The sequence below is a fragment of the Coregonus lavaretus genome (genome assembly GCF_964263955.1).
Source record: "Coregonus lavaretus genome assembly, chromosome: 2".
Classification (NCBI taxonomy): Eukaryota; Metazoa; Chordata; class Actinopteri; order Salmoniformes; family Salmonidae; genus Coregonus; species Coregonus lavaretus.
In genome coordinates this window covers 1,814,332-1,838,891 of record NC_139989.1, presented here as the reverse complement: position 1 = coordinate 1,838,891, position 24,560 = coordinate 1,814,332, and the positions used below count along the sequence as shown (strand labels likewise).

The 24,560-nt window shown below is 45.2% G+C and overlaps 1 protein-coding gene across 1 annotated transcript in view; it reads left to right on the top strand.

Annotated features, from left to right (window-relative positions):
- LOC311099709 (vasoactive intestinal polypeptide receptor-like) overlaps window positions 1–24,560 on the top strand; it is a gene marked incomplete at both ends in the record, with an annotated part of 166,120 nt that overhangs the window by 101,830 nt on the left and 39,730 nt on the right. Inside the window, one exon of the mRNA XM_084140449.1 lies at window positions 5,741–5,838. Coding sequence (XP_083996575.1) covers window positions 5,741–5,838 — 98 coding nt within the window. The remainder of the gene's footprint in view (window positions 1–5,740; window positions 5,839–24,560) is intronic.

Below are 24,560 nucleotides of genomic sequence, written 5' to 3'. Positions count from 1 at the left end.
TTAATGGTGACTGTTTTTCCAGATACCGGTCTACTAAACTGGCCATCCATTGCCTTTATTAGTTCATGCAATAATCAAATATTTGAATCAAATCCCCAACTTGGATTTTTTTTCTGCGGGATTAATTTTAATCACTGGACATTGATCACCGGATATTCGGCCTGACGAAATCGTCTGATGTGGTTACGACGTTAACCACGAAGATTCCATCCATCTGATATCTCTGGCCCGCTAGCACACGCTAGCCGTGGCCTCTTACTCACTAAACTGAACTAGCTACTGAACTAGCTACTTGCTATTAGCCACAGCTAGCGGTGTTTCACCCAGGACATTGGATTTTTTTCTGCGGGATTAATTTTAATCACTGGACATTGATCACCGGATATTCGGCCAGTCTGCACAGCGCGTTATCGACCCAGAACATATCAGTTTTTCCGCCGGAATCACTGAATCACTGGACCTTTAACTCCGGATTTCATCGCTACCAGCTAGCTACCACCAGCCAGGAAATCTGCCCCCTTTATTCTATGTACCCAACGCACTAGAAGACCAGTTCTTAAAGCCTTTAGCCGTATCCTTATTCTAGTCCTCCTCTGTTCCTCTGGTGATGTAGAGGCTAACCCAGGCCCTGCAGCCCTCAGTATCACTCCTACTCCCCAGGCGCTATCATTTGATGACTTCTGTAATCGCAAAAGTCTTGGTTTCTTGCACATAAATATCAGAAGTCTACTTCCTAAGTTTGAGTTATTCACTGCGTTAGCACACTCTGCCAACCCTGATGTTCTAGCAGTGTCTGAATCCTGGCTCAGGAAGGCCACCAAAAATTCTGAAATTTCCATCCCCAACTATAACATTTTCCATCTAGATAGAACTTCCAAAGGGGGTGGAGTTGCAATCTACTGTAGAGATAGCCTGCAGAGCTCTATCATACTATCCAGGTCTGTGCCCAAACAGTTTGAGCTTCTACTTCTAAAAATCCACCTTTCCAGAAATAAGTCTCTCACTGTTGCCGCTTGCTACAGACCCCCCTCAGCCCCCAGCTGTGCCCTGGACACCATATGTGAATTGATTGCCCCCCATTTATCCTCAGAGTTTGTACTGCTTGGTGACCTAAATTGGGATATGCTTAATACCCCAGCCATCCTACAATCCAAGCTAGATGCCCTCAACCTCACGCAAATTATCAACGAACCTACCAGGTACAACCCTAAATCCGTAAACATGGGTACCCTCATAGATATCATCCTGACTAACATACCCTCTAAATATACCTCAGCTGTCTTCAACCAGGATCTCAGCGATCACTGCCTTATTGCCTGCGTCCGTAACGGGTCCGCGGTCAAACGACCACCCCTCATCACTGTCAAACGCTCCCTAAAACACTTTAGCGAGGAGGCCTTCCTAATTGACCTGGCCCAGGTATCCTGGATGGATATAGATCTCATTCCGTCAGTAGAGGATGCCTGGTTGTTCCTTAAAAGTAATTTCCTCTCAATCTTAAATAAACATGCCCCATTCAAAAAATACAGAACTAAGAACCGATATAGCCCCTGGTTCTCCTCAGACTTGACTGCCCTTGACCAGCACAAAAACATCCTGTGGCGTACAGCATTAGCATCAAATAGCCCCCGCGATATGCAACTTTTCAGGGAAGTTAGGAACCAATATACACAAGCAGTCAGGAAAGCAAAGGCTAACTTTTTCAAACAGAAATTTGCATCCTGTAGCACTAACTCCAAAAAGTTTTGGGACACTGTAAAGTCCATGGAGAATAAGAGCACTTCCTCCCAGCTGCCCACTGCACTGAGGCTAGGAAACACTATCACCACCGATAAATCTACAATAATCGAGAATTTCAACAAGCATTTTGCTACAGCTGGCCATGCTTTCCATCTGGCTACCACTAACCCGGCCACCAACTCTGCACCCTCTGCTGCAACTTGCCCATGCCCCCCCCCCGCTTCTCCTTCACACAAATTCAGACAGCTGATGTTTTGAAAGCGCTGCAAAATCTGGACCCCTACAAATCATCTGGGCTAGACAATCTGGACCCTTTCTTTCTAAAACTAGCCGCCGAAATTGTCGCTACCCCTATTACTAGTCTGTTCAACCTCTCTTTCATAACGTCTGAGATCCCCAGAGATTGGAAAGCTGCCGCGGTCATCCCCCTCTTCAAAGGGGGTGACACTCTAGATCCAAATTGCTACAGACCTATATCCATCCTGCCCTGCCTTTCGAAAGTATTCGAAAGCCAAGTTAACAAACAGATAATCGACCATTTCGAATACCACCGTACCTTCTCCGCTATGCAATCCGGTTTCCGAGCTGGTCACGGGTGCACTTCAGCCACGCTCAAGGTCCTAAACGATATTATAACCGCGATTGATAATAGACAGTACTGTGCAGCCGTCTTCATCGACCTGGCCAAGGCTTTCGACTCTGTCAACCACCGCATTCTTATTGGCAGACTAAATAGCCTTGGTTTCTCAAATGACTGCCTCGCCTGGTTCACCAACTACTTCTCAGATAGAGTTCAGTGTGTCAAATCGGAGGGCCTGTTGTCTGGACCTATGGCAGTCTCTATGGGGGTGCCACAGGGTTCAATTCTTGGGCCGACACTTTTCTCCGTGTATATCAATGATGTCGCTCTTGCTGCTGGTGACTCTCAGATCCACCTCTACGCAGACGACACCATTTTGTATACATCTGGCCCTTCATTGGACACTGTGTTAACAAACCTCCAAATGAGCTTCAATGCCATACAACAATCCTTCAGTAGCCTCCAACTGCTCTTAAACACTAGTAAAACTAAATGCATGCTTTTCAATCGAACGCTGCTGGCACCCGCCCACCCGACTAGAATCACCACTCTCGACGGGTCTGACCTAGAGTATGTGGACAACTACAAATACCTAGGTGTCTGGTTAGACTGTAAACTCAACTTCCAGACTCACATAAAGAATCTACAATCCAAAGTTAAATCTAGAATCGGCTTCCTATTTCGCAACAAAGCCTCCTTCACTCATGCTGCCAAACATGCCCTCGTAAAACTGACTATCCTACCGATCCTTGACTTCGGCGATGTCATTTACAAAATAGCCTCCAACACTCTACTCAGCAAATTGGATGTAGTCTATCACAGTACCATCCGTTTTGTCTCCAAAGCCCCATACACTACCCACCACTGTGACCTGTACGCTCTTGTTGGCTGGTCCTCACTACATGTTCGTCGTCAAACCCACTGGCTCCAGGCCATCTATAAATCACTGCTAGGCAAATCCCCGCCTTATCTTAGCTCATTGGTCACCATAGCAGCACCCACCCGTAGTCTGCGCTCCAGCAGGTATATCTCACTGGTCATTCCCAAAGCCAACACCTCCTTTGGCCACCATTCCTTCCAGTTCTCTGCTGCCAATGACTGGAACGAATTGCAAAAATCTCTGAAGCTGGAGACTCTTATCTCCCTCAATAACTTTAAGCATCAGTTGTCAGAGCACCTTACCGATCACTGCACCTGTACACAGCCCATCTGAAATTAGCCCACCCAACTACCTCATCCCTATATTGTTATTTATTTTGCTCTTTTGCACCCCAGTATCTTTATTTGCACATAATCTCTTGCACATCTAGCATTCCAGTGTTAATACTATTGTAATTATTCTGCACTATAGCCTATTTATTGCCTTACCTCCATAACTTGCTACATTTGCACACACTGTATATATATTTTCTGTTGTATATCTGACTTTATGTTTTTTACCCCATATGTAACTCTGTGTTGTTTTTTTATTGCACTACTATGCTTTATCTTGGCCAGGTCGCAGTTGTAAATGAGAACCTGTTCTCAACTGGCTTACCTGGTTAAATAAAGGTGAAATAAAAAATAAATAAAAAACTTGATCTTTATTAAAATGTAATTTTCCTATTTTATCATTGGTGCCATGATTCAACATGCTCATTGTATCTGCTCTCTCTCCTGGCCGTTTTGAGTAATTCACAAAGGAGTAATTATCCCTTCACGAAGGTACTCTAACTCTCAGAGGACTGAACATAGGCCTCAAACCCATTCTTCATGATGTTTATAAACACCACAGGACTCAAACCATAATGACTACAACCTCTTAACAAATGTTGTTGAGGACTTGAACCTCTTAACAAATCTAACACTTTATGATGATTCTAACACACCGCAGGACTCAAACCTCACATCCTCTATCTTTATAATCTCGTCTTTGAGGACTTAAACTTCTTAACAACTTTATAATAATTTTTCTCATTAAAGGACTCAAACCTCTATCTTTATAATGTCGTACACATTAAAAGACCCTACGCCCAATCTTGTTAAACCCACTCTCCTTCTCCTCTGTTTATTTTTTACTCATTACTCTGAAAAAAAACCTGTTTAGAATCATAGCACCATGTCATTGTCTAATTTGATATTTCTCCTTACATCTGTTTACATACTTGGAAACCCCTAATCTATTCCCCCCCCAAAAATATTGAATTTTAAACGTTCGTTACAGCTCAGCTTTACCACAGATAAGCAGAATTTGACATAATTTTAAAAATGAAAGTCTGCTTACCTGTTAGTTCGGCTGTAAACTGCATCCTGTTCGTTTAGATGCCAATCTGTTATGACGAGTTTCTCTGGTATCAAGTCATTCATGATGCAAGAAGATATTGAACACTTAGATGGAGAGTTGATGCAAATGATTTAATAGATATGGTACCGGGTTCGCATAACAAACAGCACGTGCTTCGCCTCTTGTCATCTGAACACTGGACAAAGGAAATCTCTCAGTTTATATACTTCATGTTACATGTTTCTTCAACAACATCTGGTAACCATCAGTGGGCACTCCCCACTCTGATGTTATTATCACTCTGTACATCAACTCCTGGCTAAACACTCTGTCTGTCAACTCCTGGCTAAACACTCTGTCCGTCAACTCCTGGCTAAACACTCTGTCCGTCAACTCCTGGCTAAACACTCTGTCTGTCAACTCCTGGCTAAACACTCTGTCTGTCAACTCCTGGCTAAACACTCTGTCTGTCAACTCCTGGCTAAACACTCTGTCTGTCAACTCCTGGCTAAACACTCTGTCTGTCAACTCCTGGCTAAACACTCTGTCTGTCAACTCCTGGCTAAACACTCTGTCTGTCAACTCCTGGCTAAACACTCTGTCTGTCAACTCCTGGCTAAACACTCTGTCTGTCAACTCCTGGCTAAACACTCTGTCTGTCAACTCCTGGCTAAACACTCTGTCTGTCAACTCCTGGCTAAACACTCTGTCCGTCAACTCCTGGCTAAACACTCTGTCCGTCAACTCCTGGCTAAACACTGTCCATCAACTCCTGGCTAAACACTCTGTCTGTCAACTCCTGGCTAAACACTCTGTCTGTCAACTCCTGGCTAAACACTCTGTCCGTCAACTCCTGGCTAAACACTGTCCATCAACTCCTGGCTAAACACTCTGTCCATCAACTCCTGGCTAAACACTGTCCATCAACTCCTGGCTAAACACTGTCCATCAACTCCTGGCTTAACACTCTGTCCATCAACTCCTGGCTAAACACTGTCCATCAACTCCTGGCTTAACACTCTGTCACTGACAAAGCACATGCCTGCAATCCTTGGATCCTAGCGCAGCAAGGGGATCATGTATGATGGAATAATGAATAATCCAAAGTGAATTATAAAATATGTCATTAACAATTGTTTATTGTGTGTGTTTCTCAGGGGAACTTCTTCTGGCAGGTGAAAATTGGCTACACTGTTGGACACAGCATCTCCCTGATCTCCCTCATCACATCGATAGTCATACTGAGTATCTTCAGGTAACTACATACTATAGGCATACTGAGTATCTTCAGGTGGAGGATCGAGCACGCCCCCATTCTCATCAATAGGGCTGTAGTGGAGCAGGTTGAGAGCTTCAAGTTCTTGGTGTCCACATCACCAACAAACTAACATGGTCCAAGCACACCAAGACAGTCGTGAAGAGGGCACGACAAAACCTATTCCACCTCAGGAGACTGAAAAGATTTGGCATGGGTCCTCAGATCCTCAAAAGGTTCTTCAGCTGCACCATTGAGATCATTCTGACTGGTTGCATCACTGCCTGGTATTGCAACTGCTCGGCCTCCGACCGCAAGGCACTACAGAGGGTAGTGCGTACGGCCCAGTACATCACTGGGGCCAAGCTTCCTGCTATCCAGGACCTCTATACCAGGCGGTGTCAGAGAAAGGCCCTAAAAATTGTCAAAGACTCCAGCCACCATAGTCATAGACTGTTCTCTCTGCTACCGCACGGCAAGCAGTACCGGAACGCCAAATAATAATTAGCACTTCACAAACTGGTGGGTAATAACCTTCAATCTGGATAATAGAAAACAAATCATAAGGCTAGAGAAATGTATCGACAAATATTATGGAACACCCAAACATGATGGAGTGTAAAAAAGGAGAACCAATCCTCAAAAGAAAACGTGACTCTTCGACGAACACAGACGATTTAAGCTTTTCACCACCGGGAATTGGAAGAGTGGAAACCGATCTGTTAAAATCAATAAATGACAAACTGGGCTTGAACTAGTCAGTAAAGATATAAAGGAGATGAAGGAGCCTCGAGATGAGAGACGATTAAGATGCCATAATGGAGAAAGAAAGAAACAAAACAAACTAAAAGGGACAATAAGACGGAAACGGACGTTAAGGAACTTCAGAAGGAGAACATCTTCCTGAGAGAAGCCTTACTTGACATACAGACTAGATCTATGAGTGAAAATGTACCTTACTGGTATTCAGGAAAGCAAAGGAGAAGTACCGGAAAGAGTAGTCAAGGAATTATTTCTGACAGCGCTTCAATAAAATCCAACTCGAACGTGTTCACCGTTTCGGATAAAGAGGACAGAGATATGAGCGCCCAATCGTTGCCAAAGCTGCATTCTTTAAGGATAAAGTAATGGTTAAAAGCCTGGGTAAAAGACTCGTTGGCACGAAATTAGGCATGAATGATCAGTTCCCGAGGGAGATTGCAGAACGGCGTAAAGTTCTGCACCCAATCTTCAAGAAGACGTGTAGCTCTCGTAGTCGATAAACTGTATATTGACAAATGTTCAGAGACACAAAGACTACTCCGTGGCTATTCTAAAAACCCACAAAGTTATTGTGGTAATAATAATAAAAAAATAGATAGAAATGTAATGAAACAACTACACTATACCATTCTAGATAGGGAATGTGGTAAAATAATTCTTTAACTTTCCATTTATAGTATTTTAGAAATGAATAAGACTGCATTAGAAGAAAGGATGACTAGCAAAATATATCTTCAAATATAGCGAATTGGAACACAATAGTACTCAATCAACATTTACATTTACGTCATTTAGCAGACGCTCTTAACCACTAAGCTACCTGCCGCAAGAGAGAGCTTTCAATTTTGTGCAGATGAGGGATATACATTTTAAAATAAATTATACATCTAATTTATTTGTTTATTGTCCTATGATGATGGAACGGTCCCCAACCCTATACCCTAGACAGCCTCCTGAGCGACCCGTACACTAAGGAGAAGTCCTTATCTGTTTAATGGGCCTACTGTAGTAACCTATACACAGCCAAATCAGAAAGATGAATGCGGTCAGAGACCCACTAAAGCAGCACCGCCCCCTCAAGATTCTGAGCCTGCCTGGCAGGGTTGGTCCTACAAAGCCAGAGCCCCCTGATGGGAGAGCATAATATACAAGGACATTCTCAAAGCTGCCAATGAGAACCTTTACGACCTTGTACCTAGCCGGTGGGGATTCCGGTGGGGTACCCCCACCCAGGTAGTGGCAGTGCTGGCAACACTGGCTGCAGTAACCCATGGGGAGAGGGTCACACTCGGACAATCAGAGAGGGGGTTTATCGGTAGTAGGACCAGGCCTAGTAATAACTTATTATTATCTATCTGTAGTAGGACCAGGCCTTGTAATAACTTATTATTATCTATCTGTAGTAGGACCAGGCCTTGTAATAACGTATTATTATCTATCTGTAGTAGGACCAGGCCTTGTAATAACTTATTATTATCTATCGGTAGTAGGACCAGGCCTTGTAATAACTTATTATTATCTATCTGTAGTAGGACCAGGCCTTGTAATAACGTATTATTATCTATCTGTAGTAGGACCAGGCCTTGTAATAACGTATTATTATCTATCTGTAGTAGGACCAGGCCTTGTAATAACTTATTATTATCTATCTGTAGTAGGACCAGGCCTTGTAATAACGTATTATTATCTATCTGTAGTAGGACCAGGCCTTGTAATAACGTATTATTATCTATCTGTAGTAGGACCAGGCCTTGTAATAACGTATTATTATCTATCTTTAGTAGGACCAGGCCTTGTAATAACTTATTATTGTCTATCTGTAGTAGGACCAGGCCTTGTAATAACTTATTATTATCTATCTGTAGTAGGACCAGGCCTTGTAATAACGTATTATTATCTATCTGTAGTAGGACCAGGCCTTGTAATAACTTATTATTATCTATCTGTAGTAGGACCAGGCCTTGTAATAACATATTATTATCTATCTGTAGTAGGACCAGGCCTTGTAATAACTTATTATTATCTATCTGTAGTAGGACCAGGCCTAGTAATAACTTATTATTATCTATCTGTAGTAGGACCAGGCCTAGTAATAACTTATTATTATCTATCTGTAGTAGGACCAGGCCTAGTAATAACGTATCATTATCTATCTGTAGTAGGACCAGGCCTTGTAATAACGTATTATTATCTATCTGTAGTAGGACCAGGCCTTGTAATAACTTATTATTATCTATCTGTAGTAGGACCAGGCCTTGTAACAACGTATTATTATCTATCTGTAGTAGGACCAGGCCTTGTAATAACTTATTATTATCTATCTGTAGTAGGACCAGGCCTTGTAATAAATTATTATTATCTATCTGTAGTAGGACCAGGCCTTGTAATAAATTATTATTATCTATCTGTAGTAGGACCAGGCCTTGTAACAACATATCATTCTTCAGTTGGACCAGGCCTTGTAATAACTTATTATTATCTATCTGTAGTAGGACCAGGCCTTGTAATAAATTATTATTATCTATCTGTAGTAGGACCAGGCCTTGTAATAAATTATTATTATCTATCTGTAGTAGGACCAGGCCTTGTAACAACATATCATTCTTCAGTTGGACCAGGCCTTGTAATAACAATATACAAGGAAATTCTCAAAGCCACTAATGAGAACCTTTACGACCTTGTACCTAGCCGGTGGGGATTCCAGTGGGGTGCCCCCACCCAGGTAGTGGCAGTGCTGGCAACACTGGCTGCAGTAACCCATGGGGAGGGGGTCACACTCGGACATTCAGAGAGGGGGTTTATTATTGGGACCCTGGAGGCACTAAATAATCAAAGGTCTGACTGCACGGAGATGCTTGGGGAAATGGTCACAATGGGGACCAGCATGTGTGTTTCAGGGGAAGGGGGTGGATCTGATCTCCATCACATAGGACTGGACATTGGTTCATCAAACCTCCACATTTTTGCCAATTTTGATCAGTCTTGCTTTCTCAAACAGCTGTTACTATATATGCATTCGTAAATCAAGTCCTTTCTTGGGTTGGGTTCTGGGATGTAACAACCCTTGAGCTTCAGAGCGTATGGTTCAGTGTGTAAGGGTGTGTGTGTGTGTGTGTGTGTGTCTGTGTGTGTGTGTGTGTGTGTGTGTGTGTGTGTGTGTGTGTGTGTGTGTGTGTGTGTGTGTGAGTATGTATCCCACATCTGTTGCTAGGGGGTAATGATGTTAGGCACAATATCTGTTATATATATATTATATATAATATTAGATGAATCATAATAATTGCTCGCTAAATTAATAATTGCTTGACAAAAATGTAATGTAATAGCAATCCTGGTTATAGGTAACAATCCTTTGCATGAACTGTCGACATTATTATGCATATTAATTGTTAATGATGGAAATTAAGATAAATTAAGATACGCAAGATTTTTGAATATACAGTACCCGTCAATAGTTTGGACACATCTACTCATTCAAGGGTTTTTCTTTGTTTTTACTATTTGTTATATTGTAGAATAATAGACAAGACATTTCAAAACTATGAAATAACACATATGGAATCATGTAGTAACCAAAAAAGTGTTAAACAAATCAAAATATATTTTATATTTGAGATTCTTCAAATAGCCACCCTTTGCCTTCATGACAGCTTTGCACACTCTTGGCATTCTCTCAACCAGCTTCATGAGGTAGTCACCTGGAATGCATTTCAATTAACAGGTGTGCCTTCTTAAAAGTTAATTTGTGGAATGTCTTTCCTTCTTAATGCGTTTGAGCCAATCAGTCGTGTTGTGACAAGGTAGGGGTGGTATACAGAAGATAGCCCTATTTGGTAAAAGACCAAGTCCATATTATGACAAGAACAGCTCAAATAAGTAAAGAGAAATGACAGTCCATCATTACTTAAGACACGAAAGTCAGTAAATCCGGAAAATGTCAAGAACTTTCAACGATTCTTCAAGTGTAGTCGCAAAAACCATCAAGTGCTATGATGAAACTGGCTCTCATGAGGACCGCCACAGGAATGGAAGACCCATAGTTACCTGATAAGTTCATTAGAGTAACCAGCCTCAGAAATTGCAGCCCAAATAACAGATTCACAGACACATCTCAACATCAACTGTTCAGAGGGAACTTTGTGAATCAGGCCTTCATGGTCGAATTGCTGCAAAAAAAACGCTACTAAAGGACCCCAATAATAAGAAGAGACCTGGTTGGGCCAAGAAACAGGAGCAATGGACATTAGACTGGTGGAAATCTGTCCTTTGGTCTGGAGTCCAAATTGGAGATTTTTGTGAGACGCGGTGTGGGTGAACGGATGATCTCCGCATGTGTATTTCCCACTGTAAAGCATGGAAGAGGAGGAGTTTTGGTGTGGAGGTGCTTTGCTGGAGACACTGTCTGTGATTTATTTAGAATTCAAGGCACACTTAACCAGCATAGCTACCACAGCATTCAGCAGCGATACACCATCCCATCTGGTTTGGGCTTAGTGGAACTATCATTTGTTTTTCTACAGGACAATGACCCAAAACACACATCCAGGCTGTGTAAGGGCTATTTAACCAAGAAGGAGAGTGATGGAGTGCTGCATCGGATGACCTGGCCTCCACAATCCCCCGATCTCAACCCAATTGGGATGGTTTGGGATGAGTTGGACCCCAGAGTGAAGGAAATGTAGCCAACAATTGCTCAGCATATGTGGGAACTCCTTCAAGACCGTTGGAAAAGCATTCCAGGTGAAGCTAGTAGAGAAAATGCCAACAGTGTGCAAAGCTGTCATCAAGGCAAAGGGCATTTGAAGAATCTCAAATATAAAATATATTTGGATTTGTTTCCATATGTGTTATTTCGTAGTTTTGATGTCTTCACTATTATTCTACAATGTAGAAAATAGTAAAAAGAAAGAAAAACCCTTGAATGAGTAGGTGTGTCCAAACTTTTGACTGGTACTGTATATCCATTTTTAATAGCTACAGTATATATAGAGCAAATTGTGGTGAGAGCATTTGAAATGCTTTTCGCGGTTGATTTGCTTCCGTTCTGTGGGTGGCTCTTTTCGAAGGATGAGTCCTGGCCTCTCGGGGGGGCAGAGGGATCCGGGGGGACGGGGGTGGTTACTGGGATGACAACCCAACTGGGGATGTGGAAGGGGTTTAGCGGGGGGAATAGTGGAGAACAATTGGAGGGTTACTTAGTACATTTACATTTACATTTACGTCATTTAGCAGACACTCTTATCCAGAGTGACTTACAAATAGGTGCATTCACCTTATAGCCAGTGGGATAACCACTTTACAATGTTATATTTTTTTGGGGGGGGGGGGGGGGGGGGTTGGAGTAAAGGGGGGGGGGGGGGTTAGAAGGATTACTTTATCCTATCCCAGGTATTCCTTAAAGAGGTGGGGTTTCAAATGTCTCCGGAAGGTGGTGAGTGACTCCGCTGTCCTGGCGTCATGAGGGAGCTTGTTACACCATTGTGGTGCCAGAGCAGCGAACAGTTTTGACTGGGCTGAGCGGGAACTATGCTTCCGCAGAGGTAGGGGAGCCAGCAGGCCAGAGGTGGATGAACGCAGTGCCCTCGTTTGGGTGTAGGGACTGATCAGAGCCTGAAGGTACGGAGGTGCCGTTCCCCTCACAGTTCCGTAGGCAAGCACCATGGTCTTGTAGCAGATGCGAGCTTCAACTGGAAGCCAGTGGAGTGTGCGGAGGAGCGGGGTGACGTGAGAGAACTTGGGAAGGTTGAACACCAGATGGGCTGCGGCATTCTGGATGAGTTGTAGGGGTTTAATGGCACAGGCAGTGAGCCCAGCCAACAGCGAGTTGCAGTAATCCAGACGGGAGATGACAAGTGCCTGGATTAGGACCTGTGCCGCTTCCTGTGTAAGGCAGGGTCGTACTCTCCGAATGTTGTAGAGCATGAACCTACAGGATCGGGTCACCGCCTTGATGTTAGCGGAGAACGACAGGGTGTTGTCCAGGGTCACGCCAAGGCTCTTCGCACTCTGGGAGGAGGACACAACGGAGTTGTCAACCGTGATGGCGAGATCATGGAACAGGCAGTCCTTCCCCGGGAGGAAGAGTTTACAAACATATATTATGATAAATAGATTTGAAACTTGTATCTCATTATGGTAAATTGTTAAATAAGTATAGCCAGTTATAATTGTAATGGGTTAGCAGATAATAAGAAAAGAAAAACAATATTTACAAAGAGAAGGAATATAATATCTATAGTTTACAGGAATCCCATTCAACAATTTTAGATGAAGTTGTGTGGAAAAAGGACTGGGGTGGTGAAATATACTTCTCCCATGGGCAAAGAAACTCAATAGGGGTGATGATATTAATTAACAGTCATTTTGATCCGAATGTGCTAATTGTCCAAACAGATCCACAAGGTAGAGGGATGATTGTTAATATGTTATTGGACCATAAACAGATTTGGCTCATTAACCTTTACAGCTTTTCATCTTGACTACTTTCTTATGTCATTCTTGTTGGCACCAAAAGTTTAAAAAGTGTTGATGGGGACAGAATGCGGTCGGACCATCAGATAATTGGCATATACATTACTCTTACTGAATTTCCACTTGGCCAAGGATATTGGAAATGTAATCAAAGCCTATTGGATGATAACGTGTTTTTAACTAGGACAGAGGAATTTATAACATAATTTTTCATACACAACATACAGTTGAAGTCGGAAGCTTATATACACAGGTTGGAGTCATTAAAACTTGTTTTTCAACCACTCCACAAATTTCTTGTTAACAAACTATAGTTTTGGCAAGTCCTTAGGACATCTACTTTGTAAATGACACAAGTAATTTTTCCAACATTTGTTTACAGACAGATTATTTCAATTATAATTCACTGTATCACAATTCCAGTGGGTCAGAAGTTTACATACACTAAATTTACTGTGCCTTTAAACAACTTGGAAAATTCCAGAAAATTATGTCATGGCTTTAGAAGCTTCTGATAGGCTAACTGACATCATTTGCATCAATTGGAGGTGTACCTGTGGATGTATTTCAAGGCCTACCTTCAAACTCAGTGCGTCTTTGCTTGACATCATCAGAAAATCAAAATAAATCAGCCAAGACCTCAGAAAAACAATTTCCTCCACAAATAGACCTCCACAAGTCTGGTTCATCCTTGGGAGCAATTTCCAAACGCCTGAAAGTACCACGTTCATCTGTACAAACAATAGTACGCAAGAATAAACACCATGGGACCACGCAGCCATCATACCGCTCAGGAAGGAGACGCGTTCTGTCTCCTAGAGATGAACGTACTTTGGTGCGAAAAGTGCAAATCAATCCCAGAACAACAGCAAAGGACCTTGTGAAGATGCTGGAGGAAACAGGTACAAAAGTATCTACAGTGCCTTGCAAAAGTATTCATCCCCCTTGGCGTTTTTCCTATTTTGTTACATTACAACCTGTAATTTAAATGGATTTTTATTTGGATTTCATATAATGGACATACAAAAAATAGTCCAAATTGGTGAAGTGAAATGAAAAAAATTACTTGTTTCAAAAAATTATAAAAAATAAATAACGGAAAAGGGGTGCATGCATATGTATTCACCCCCTTTGCTATGAAGCCCCTAAATAAGATCTGGTGCAACCAATTACCTTCAGAAGTCACATAATTAGTTAAATAAAGTCCACTTGTGTGCAATCTAAGTGTCACATGATCTGTCACATGATCTCAGTATATATACACCTGTTCTGAAAAGCCCCGGAGTCTGCAACACCACTAAGCAAGGGGCACCACCAAGCAAGTGGCACCATGAAGACCAAGGAGCTCTCCAAACAGGTCAGGGACAAAGTTGTGGAGAAGTACAGATCAGGGTTGGGTTATAAAAATAAATCAGAAACTTGAACATCCATTAAATCCATTATTAAAAAATGCAAAGAATATGGCACCACAACAAACCTGCCAAGAGAGGGCAGCCCACCAAAACTCACGGACCAGGCAAGGAGGGCATTAATCAGAGAGGCAACAAAGAGACCAAAGATAACCCTGAAGGAGCTGCAAAGCTCCACAGCGGAGATTGGAGTATCTGTCCATAGGACCACTTTAACCCGTACACTCCACAGAGCTGGGCTTTACGGAAGAGTGGCCAGAAAAAAGCCATTGCTTAAAGAAAAAAATAAGCAAACACGTTTGGTGTTTGCCAAAAGCCATGTGGGGGACTCCCCACACATATGGAAGAAGGTGCTCTGGTCAGATGAGACTAAAATTGAGCTTTTTGGCCATCAAGGAAAACGCTATGTCTGGCGCAAACCAATACCTCTCATCACCCTGAGAACACCATCCATACTGTGAAGCATTGTGGTGGCAGCATCATGCTGTGGGGAATTTTTTCATAGGCAAGGACTGGGAAACTGGTCAGAATTGAAGGAATGATGGATGGCGCTAAATACAGGGAAATTCTTAAGGGAAACCTGTTACAGTCTTCTAGAGATTTGAGACTGGGACGGAGGTTCAACGTCCAGCAGGACAATGACCCTAAGCATACTGCTAAAGCAACACTCGAGTGGTTTAAGGGGAAACATTTAAATGTCTTGGAATGGCCTAGTGAAAGCCCAGACCTCAATCCAATTGAGAATATGTGGTATGACTTAAAGATTGCTTTACCCCAGCGGAACCCATCCAACTTGAAGGAGCTGGAGCAGTTTTGCCTTGAAGAATGGGCAAAAATCCCAGTGGCTAGATGTGCCAAGCTTATAGAGACATACCCCAAGAGACTTGCAGCTGTAATTTCTGCAAAAGGTGGCTCTACAAAGTATTGACTTTGGGGGGGTGAATAGTTATGCACGCTCAAGTTTTTTGGTAGGCATGTTGTGTAAATCAAATGATGCAAACCGCCCAAAAATCCATTTTAATTCCTGGTTGTAAGGCAACAAAATAGGAACAATTCCAAGAGGGGTGAATACTTTCGCAAGCCACTGTATATTCCACAGTAAAACGAGTCCTATATCGACATAACCTGAAAGGCCGCTCAGCAAGGAAGAAGCCACTGCTCCAAACCGCCATAAAAAAGCCAGACCACGGTTTGCAACTGCACATGGGGACAAAGATCGTACTTTTTGGAGAAATGTCCTCTGGTCTGATGAAACAAACATAGAACTGTTTGGCCATAATGACCATCATTATGTTTGGAGGAAAAAAGGGGATAGCTTGCAAGCCGAAGAACACCATCCCAACCATGAAGCATGGGGATGGCAGCATCATGCTGTGGGGGTGCTTTGCTGCAGGAGGGACTGGTGCACTTCACAATACAGATGGCATCATGAGGAAGGAAAATTATGTGGATATATTGAAGCAACATCTCAAGACATCAGTCAGGAAGTTAAAGCTTGGTTGCAAATGGGTCTTCCAAATGGACAATGACCCCAAGCATACTTCCAAAGTTGTGGCAAAATGGCTTAAGGACAACAAAGTCAATGTATTGGAGTGGCCATCACAAAGCCCTGACCTCAATCCTATAGAACATTTGTGGGCAGAACTGAAAAAGCGTTTGCGAGCAAGGAGGCCTACAAACCTGACTCAGTTACACCAGCTCTGTCAGGAGGAATGGGCCAAAATTCACCCAACTTATTGTGGGAAGCTTGTGGGAGGCTATCGAAATGTTTGACCCAAGTTAAACAATTTAAAGGCAATGCTACCAAATGCTAAATGAGTGTATGTAAACTTCTGACCCACTGGGAATGTAAAGTTGATGAAAGAATGAAAAGCTGAAATAAATAATTATCTCTACTATTATTCTGACATTTTACATTCTTAAAATAAAGTGGTGATCCTAACTGACCTAAAACAGGTCATTTCTTCTAGGATTAAATGTCAGGAATTGTGAAAAACTGAGTTTAAATGTATTTGGCTAAGGTTCCGACTTCAACTGTAGGTACAGCAGATCCCCTTATTGAATGGGACACTTTTAAATGTGCCTTTAGAGGCCATGCTATTCAGTACTCATCTCTAAAACAAAGGCAATTTAGGTCAAAAGAGTCCATATTAACAAAGGAAATAGAAGGTCTAACAGAACAGATACCATAATTTGCAAATAAATTCATTAAAAACCCTACAATGTGATTTTCTGGATATTTTTTTCTCATTTTGTCTGTCATAGTTGACATGTACCTATGATGAAAATTACAGGCCTCTCTCATCTTTTTAAGTGGGAGAACTTGCACAATTGGTGGCTGACTAAATACTTTTTTTCCCCACTGTATTTGATACACTGCCGATTTTGCAGGTTTTCCTACTTACAAAGCATGTAGAGGTCTGTAATTTTTATCATAGGTACACTTCAACTGTGAGAGACAGAATCTAAAACAAAAATCCAGAAAATCACATTGTATGAATTTTAAGTAATTAATTTGCATTTTATTCATATTTTTGTTCTCCCCACTGTATGACCAGCATTTCAAAGCATTTCATGGCTACAGATGTTAGCCAGCAGCATACAACTCTGCATCCTACTGTTGGCTTGCCTCTGAAGCTAAGCATGGTCGGTCCCTGGATGGGAGACCACATGCTGCTGGAAGTGGTGTTGGAAGGCCAGTAGGAGGTCCCTGGATGGGAGACCAGATGCTGCTGGAAGTGGTGTTGGAGGGCCAGTAGGAGGTCCCTGGATGGGAGACCAGATGCTGATGGAAGTGGTGTTGGAGGGCCAGTAGGAGGTCCCTGGATGGGAGACCAGATGCTGCTGGAAGTGGTGTTGGAGGGCCAGTAGGAGGTCCCTGGATGGGAGACCAGATGCTGATGGAAGTGGTGTTGGAGGGCCAGTAGGAGGTCCCTGGATGGGAGACCAGATGCTGCTGGAAGTGGTGTTGGAGGGCCAGTAGGAGGTCCCTGGATGGGAGACCAGATGCTGCTGGAAGTGGTGTTGGAGGGCCAGTAGGAGGTCCCTGGATGGGAGACCAGATGCTGATGGAAGTGGTGTTGGAGGGCCAGTAGGAGGTCCCTGGATGGGAGACCAGATGCTGATGGAAGTGGTGTTGGAGGGCCAGTAGGAGGTCCCTGGATGGGAGACCAGATGCTGATGGAAGTGGTGTTGGAGGGTCAGTAGGAGGTCCCTGGATGGGAGACCAGATGCTGCTGGAAGTGGTGTTGGAGGGCCAGTAGGAGGTCCCTGGATGGGAGACCAGATGCTGCTGGAAGTGGTGTTGGAGGGCCAGTAGGAGGTCCCTGGATGGGAGACCAGATGCTGCTGGAAGTGGTGTTGGAGGGCCAGTAGGAGGTCCCTGGATGGGAGACCAGATGCTGCTGGAAGTGGTGTTGGAGGGCCAGTAGGAGGTCCCTGGATGGGAGACCAGATGCTGCTGGAAGTGGTGTTGGAGGGCCAGTAGGAGGTCCCTGGATGGGAGACCAGATGCTGATGGAAGTGGTGTTGGAGGGCCAGTAGGAGGTCCCTGGATGGGAGACCAGATGCTGATGGAAGTGGTGTTGGAGGGCCAGTAGGAGGTCCCTGGATGGGAGACCAGATGCTGATGGAAGTGGTGTTGGAGGGCCAGTAGGAGGTCCCTGGATGGGAGACCAGATGCTGATGGAAGTGGTGTTGGAGGGCCAGTAGGAGGCACTCTTTCCTCTGGTCTAAAAACAAATCCCAGGGCAGTGACATCCAGTCATTACACACTACAGACCCCATATCCCAGGGCAGTGACATCCAGTCATTACACACTACAGACCCCATATCCCAGAGCAGTGACATCCAGTCATTACACACTACAGACCCCATATCCCAGGGCAGTGACATCCAGTCATTACACACTACAGACCCCATATCCCAGGGCAGTGACATCCAGTCATTACACACTACAGACCCCATATCCCAGGGCAGTGACATCCAGTCATTACACACTACAGACCCCATATCCCAGGGCAGTGACATCCAGTCATTACACACTACAGACCCCATATCCCAGGGCAGTGACATCCAGTCATTACACACTACAGACCCCATATCCCAGGGCAGTGACATCCAGTCATTACACACTACAGACCCCATATCCCAGGGCAGTGACATCCAGTCATTACACACTACAGACCCCATATCCCAGGGCAGTGACATCCAGTCATTACACACTACAGACCCCATATCCCAGGGCAGTGACATCCAGTCATTACACACTACAGACCCCATATCCCAGGGCAGTGACATCCAGTCATTACACACTACAGACCCCATATCCCAGGGCAGTGACATCCAGTCATTACACACTACAGACCCCATATCCCAGGGCAGTGACATCCAGTCATTACACACTACAGACCCCATATCCCAGGGCAGTGACATCCAGTCATTACACACTACAGACCCCATATCCCAGGGCAGTGACATCCAGTCATTACACACTACAGACCCCATATCCCAGGGCAGTGACATCCAGTCATTACACACTACAGACCCCATATCCCAGGGCAGTGACATCCAGTCATTACACACTACAGACCCCATATCCCAGGGCAGTGACATCCAGTCATTACACACTACAGACCCCATATCCCAGGGCAGTGACATCCAGTCATTACACACTACAGACCCCATATCCCAGGGCAGTGACATCCAGTCATTACACACTACAGACCCCATATCCCAGGGCAGTGACATCCAGTCATTACACACTACAGACCCCATATCCCAGGGCAGTGACATCCAGTCATTACACACTACAGACCCCATATCCCAGGGCAGTGACATCCAGTCATTACACACTACAGACCCCATATCCCAGGGCAGTGACATCCAGTCATTACACACTACAGACCCCATATCCCAGGGCAGTGACATCCAGTCATTACACACTACAGACCCCATATCCCAGGGCAGTGACATCCAGTCATTACACACTACAGACCCCATATCCCAGGGCAGTGACATCCAGTCATTACACACTACAGACCCCATATCCCAGGGCAGTGACATCCAGTCATTACACACTACAGACCCCATATCCCAGGGCAGTGACATCCAGTCATTACACACTACAGACCCCATATCCCAGGGCAGTGACATCCAGTCATTACACACTACAGACCCCATATCCCAGGGCAGTGACATCCAGTCATTACACACTACAGACCCCATATCCCAGGGCAGTGACATCCAGTCATTACACACTACAGACCCCATATCCCAGGGCAGTGACATCCAGTCATTACACACTACAGACCCCATATCCCAGGGCAGTGACATCCAGTCATTACACACTACAGACCCCATATCCCAGGGCAGTGACATCCAGTCATTACACACTACAGACCCCATATCCCAGGGCAGTGACATCCAGTCATTACACACTACAGACCCCATATCCCAGGGCAGTGACATCCAGTCATTACACACTACAGACCCCATATCCCAGGGCAGTGACATCCAGTCATTACACACTACAGACCCCATATCCCAGGGCAGTGACATCCAGTCATTACACACTACAGACCCCATATCCCAGGGCAGTGACATCCAGTCATTACACACTACAGACCCCATATCCCAGGGCAGTGACATCCAGTCATTACACACTACAGACCCCATATCCCAGGGCAGTGACATCCAGTCATTACACACTACAGACCCCATATCCCAGGGCAGTGACATCCAGTCATTACACACTACAGACCCCATATCCCAGGGCAGTGACATCCAGTCATTACACACTACAGACCCCATATCCCAGGGCAGTGACATCCAGTCATTACACACTACAGACCCCATATCCCAGGGCAGTGACATCCAGTCATTACACACTACAGACCCCATATCCCAGGGCAGTGACATCCAGTCATTACACACTACAGACCCCATATCCCAGGGCAGTGACATCCAGTCATTACACACTACAGACCCCATATCCCAGGGCAGTGACATCCAGTCATTACACACTACAGACCCCATATCCCAGGGCAGTGACATCCAGTCATTACACACTACAGACCCCATATCCCAGGGCAGTGACATCCAGTCATTACACACTACAGACCCCATATCCCAGGGCAGTGACATCCAGTCATTACACACTACAGACCCCATATCCCAGGGCAGTGACATCCAGTCATTACACACTACAGACCCCATATCCCAGGGCAGTGACATCCAGTCATTACACACTACAGACCCCATATCCCAGGGCAGTGACATCCAGTCATTACACACTACAGACCCCATATCCCAGGGCAGTGACATCCAGTCATTACACACTACAGACCCCATATCCCAGGGCAGTGACATCCAGTCATTACACACTACAGACCCCATATCCCAGGGCAGTGACATCCAGTCATTACACACTACAGACCCCATATCCCAGGGCAGTGACATCCAGTCATTACACACTACAGACCCCATATCCCAGGGCAGTGACATCCAGTCATTACACACTACAGACCCCATATCCCAGGGCAGTGACATCCAGTCATTACACACTACAGACCCCATATCCCAGGGCAGTGACATCCAGTCATTACACACTACAGACCCCATATCCCAGGGCAGTGACATCCAGTCATTACACACTACAGACCCCATATCCCAGGGCAGTGACATCCAGTCATTACACACTACAGACCCCATATCCCAGGGCAGTGACATCCAGTCATTACACACTACAGACCCCATATCCCAGGGCAGTGACATCCAGTCATTACACACTACAGACCCCATATCCCAGGGCAGTGACATCCAGTCATTACACACTACAGACCCCATATCCCAGGGCAGTGACATCCAGTCATTACACACTACAGACCCCATATCCCAGGGCAGTGACATCCAGTCATTACACACTACAGACCCCATATCCCAGGGCAGTGACATCCAGTCATTACACACTACAGACCCCATATCCCAGGGCAGTGACATCCAGTCATTACACACTACAGACCCCATATCCCAGGGCAGTGACATCCAGTCATTACACACTACAGACCCCATATCCCAGGGCAGTGACATCCAGTCATTACACACTACAGACCCCATATCCCAGGGCAGTGACATCCAGTCATTACACACTACAGACCCCATATCCCAGGGCAGTGACATCCAGTCATTACACACTACAGACCCCATATCCCAGGGCAGTGACATCCAGTCATTACACACTACAGACCCCATATCCCAGGGCAGTGACATCCAGTCATTACACACTACAGACCCCATATCCCAGGGCAGTGACATCCAGTCATTACACACTACAGACCCCATATCCCAGGGCAGTGACATCCAGTCATTACACACTACAGACCCCATATCCCAGGGCAGTGACATCCAGTCATTACACACTACAGACCCCATATCCCAGGGCAGTGACATCCAGTCATTACACACTACAGACCCCATATCCCAGGGCAGTGACATCCAGTCATTACACACTACAGACCCCATATCCCAGGGCAGTGACATCCAGTCATTACACACTACAGACCCCATATCCCAGGGCAGTGACATCCAGTCATTACACACTACAGACCCCATATCCCAGGGCAGTGACATCCAGTCATTACACACTACAGACCCCATATCCCAGGGCAGTGACATCCAGTCATTACACACTACAGACCCCATATCCCAGGGCAGTGACATCCAGTCATTACACACTACAGACCCCATATCCCAGGGCAGTGACATCCAGTCATTACACACTACAGACCCCATATCCCAGGGCAGTGACATCCAGTCATTACACACTACAGACCCCATATCCCAGGGCAGTGACATCCAGTCATTACACACTACAGACCCCATATCCCAGGGCAGTGACATCCAGTCATTACACACTACAGACCCCATATCCCAGGGCAGTGACATCCAGTCATTACACACTACAGACCCCATATCCCAGGGCAGTGACATCCAGTCATTACACACTACAGACCCCATATCCCAGGGCAGTGACATCCAGTCATTACACACTACAGACCCCATATCCCAGGGCAGTGACATCCAGTCATTACACACTACAGACCCCATATCCCAGGGCAGTGACATCCAGTCATTACACACTACAGACCCCATATCCCAGGGCAGTGACATCCAGTCATTACACACTACAGACCCCATATCCCAGGGCAGTGACATCCAGTCATTACACACTACAGACCCCATATCCCAGGGCAGTGACATCCAGTCATTACACACTACAGACCCCATATCCCAGGGCAGTGACATCCAGTCATTACACACTACAGACCCCATATCCCAGGGCAGTGACATCCAGTCATTACACACTACAGACCCCATATCCCAGGGCAGTGACATCCAGTCATTACACACTACAGACCCCATATCCCAGGGCAGTGACATCCAGTCATTACACACTACAGACCCCATATCCCAGGGCAGTGACATCCAGTCATTACACACTACAGACCCCATATCCCAGGGCAGTGACATCCAGTCATTACACACTACAGACCCCATATCCCAGGGCAGTGACATCCAGTCATTACACACTACAGACCCCATATCCCAGGGCAGTGACATCCAGTCATTACACACTACAGACCCCATATCCCAGGGCAGTGACATCCAGTCATTACACACTACAGACCCCATATCCCAGGGCAGTGACATCCAGTCATTACACACTACAGACCCCATATCCCAGGGCAGTGACATCCAGTCATTACACACTACAGACCCCATATCCCAGGGCAGTGACATCCAGTCATTACACACTACAGACCCCATATCCCAGGGCAGTGACATCCAGTCATTACACACTACAGACCCCATATCCCAGGGCAGTGACATCCAGTCATTACACACTACAGACCCCATATCCCAGGGCAGTGACATCCAGTCATTACACACTACAGACCCCATATCCCAGGGCAGTGACATCCAGTCATTACACACTACAGACCCCATATCCCAGGGCAGTGACATCCAGTCATTACACACTACAGACCCCATATCCCAGGGCAGTGACATCCAGTCATTACACACTACAGACCCCATATCCCAGGGCAGTGACATCCAGTCATTACACACTACAGACCCCATATCCCAGGGCAGTGACATCCAGTCATTACACACTACAGACCCCATATCCCAGGGCAGTGACATCCAGTCATTACACACTACAGACCCCATATCCCAGGGCAGTGACATCCAGTCATTACACACTACAGACCCCATATCCCAGGGCAGTGACATCCAGTCATTACACACTACAGACCCCATATCCCAGGGCAGTGACATCCAGTCATTACACACTACAGACCCCATATCCCAGGGCAGTGACATCCAGTCATTACACACTACAGACCCCATATCCCAGGGCAGTGACATCCAGTCATTACACACTACAGACCCCATATCCCAGGGCAGTGACATCCAGTCATTACACACTACAGACCCCATATCCCAGGGCAGTGACATCCAGTCATTACACACTACAGACCCCATATCCCAGGGCAGTGACATCCAGTCATTACACACTACAGACCCCATATCCCAGGGCAGTGACATCCAGTCATTACACACTACAGACCCCATATCCCAGGGCAGTGACATCCAGTCATTACACACTACAGACCCCATATCCCAGGGCAGTGACATCCAGTCATTACACACTACAGACCCCATATCCCAGGGCAGTGACATCCAGTCATTACACACTACAGATTGAGACTACAGACCTTCAGACTGTGAGATATTGAGACTACACACTACAGACCTTCAGACTGTGAGATATTGAGACTACAGACCTTCAGACTGTGAGATATTGAGACTACACACTACAGACCTTCAGACTGTGTAATCAAGAAATTAAGGCTCCTATTGAGGGTGCTATCTCAATGTGGATGTAATGTGACGCGTGTCTCCACTAGGAAACTCCTTAATCACGCTGGATGTAACATGACGTGTTTGTGTCCCCTAGGAAACTCCTTAATCACGCTGGATGTAACATGACGTGTTTGTGTCCCCTAGGAAACTCCT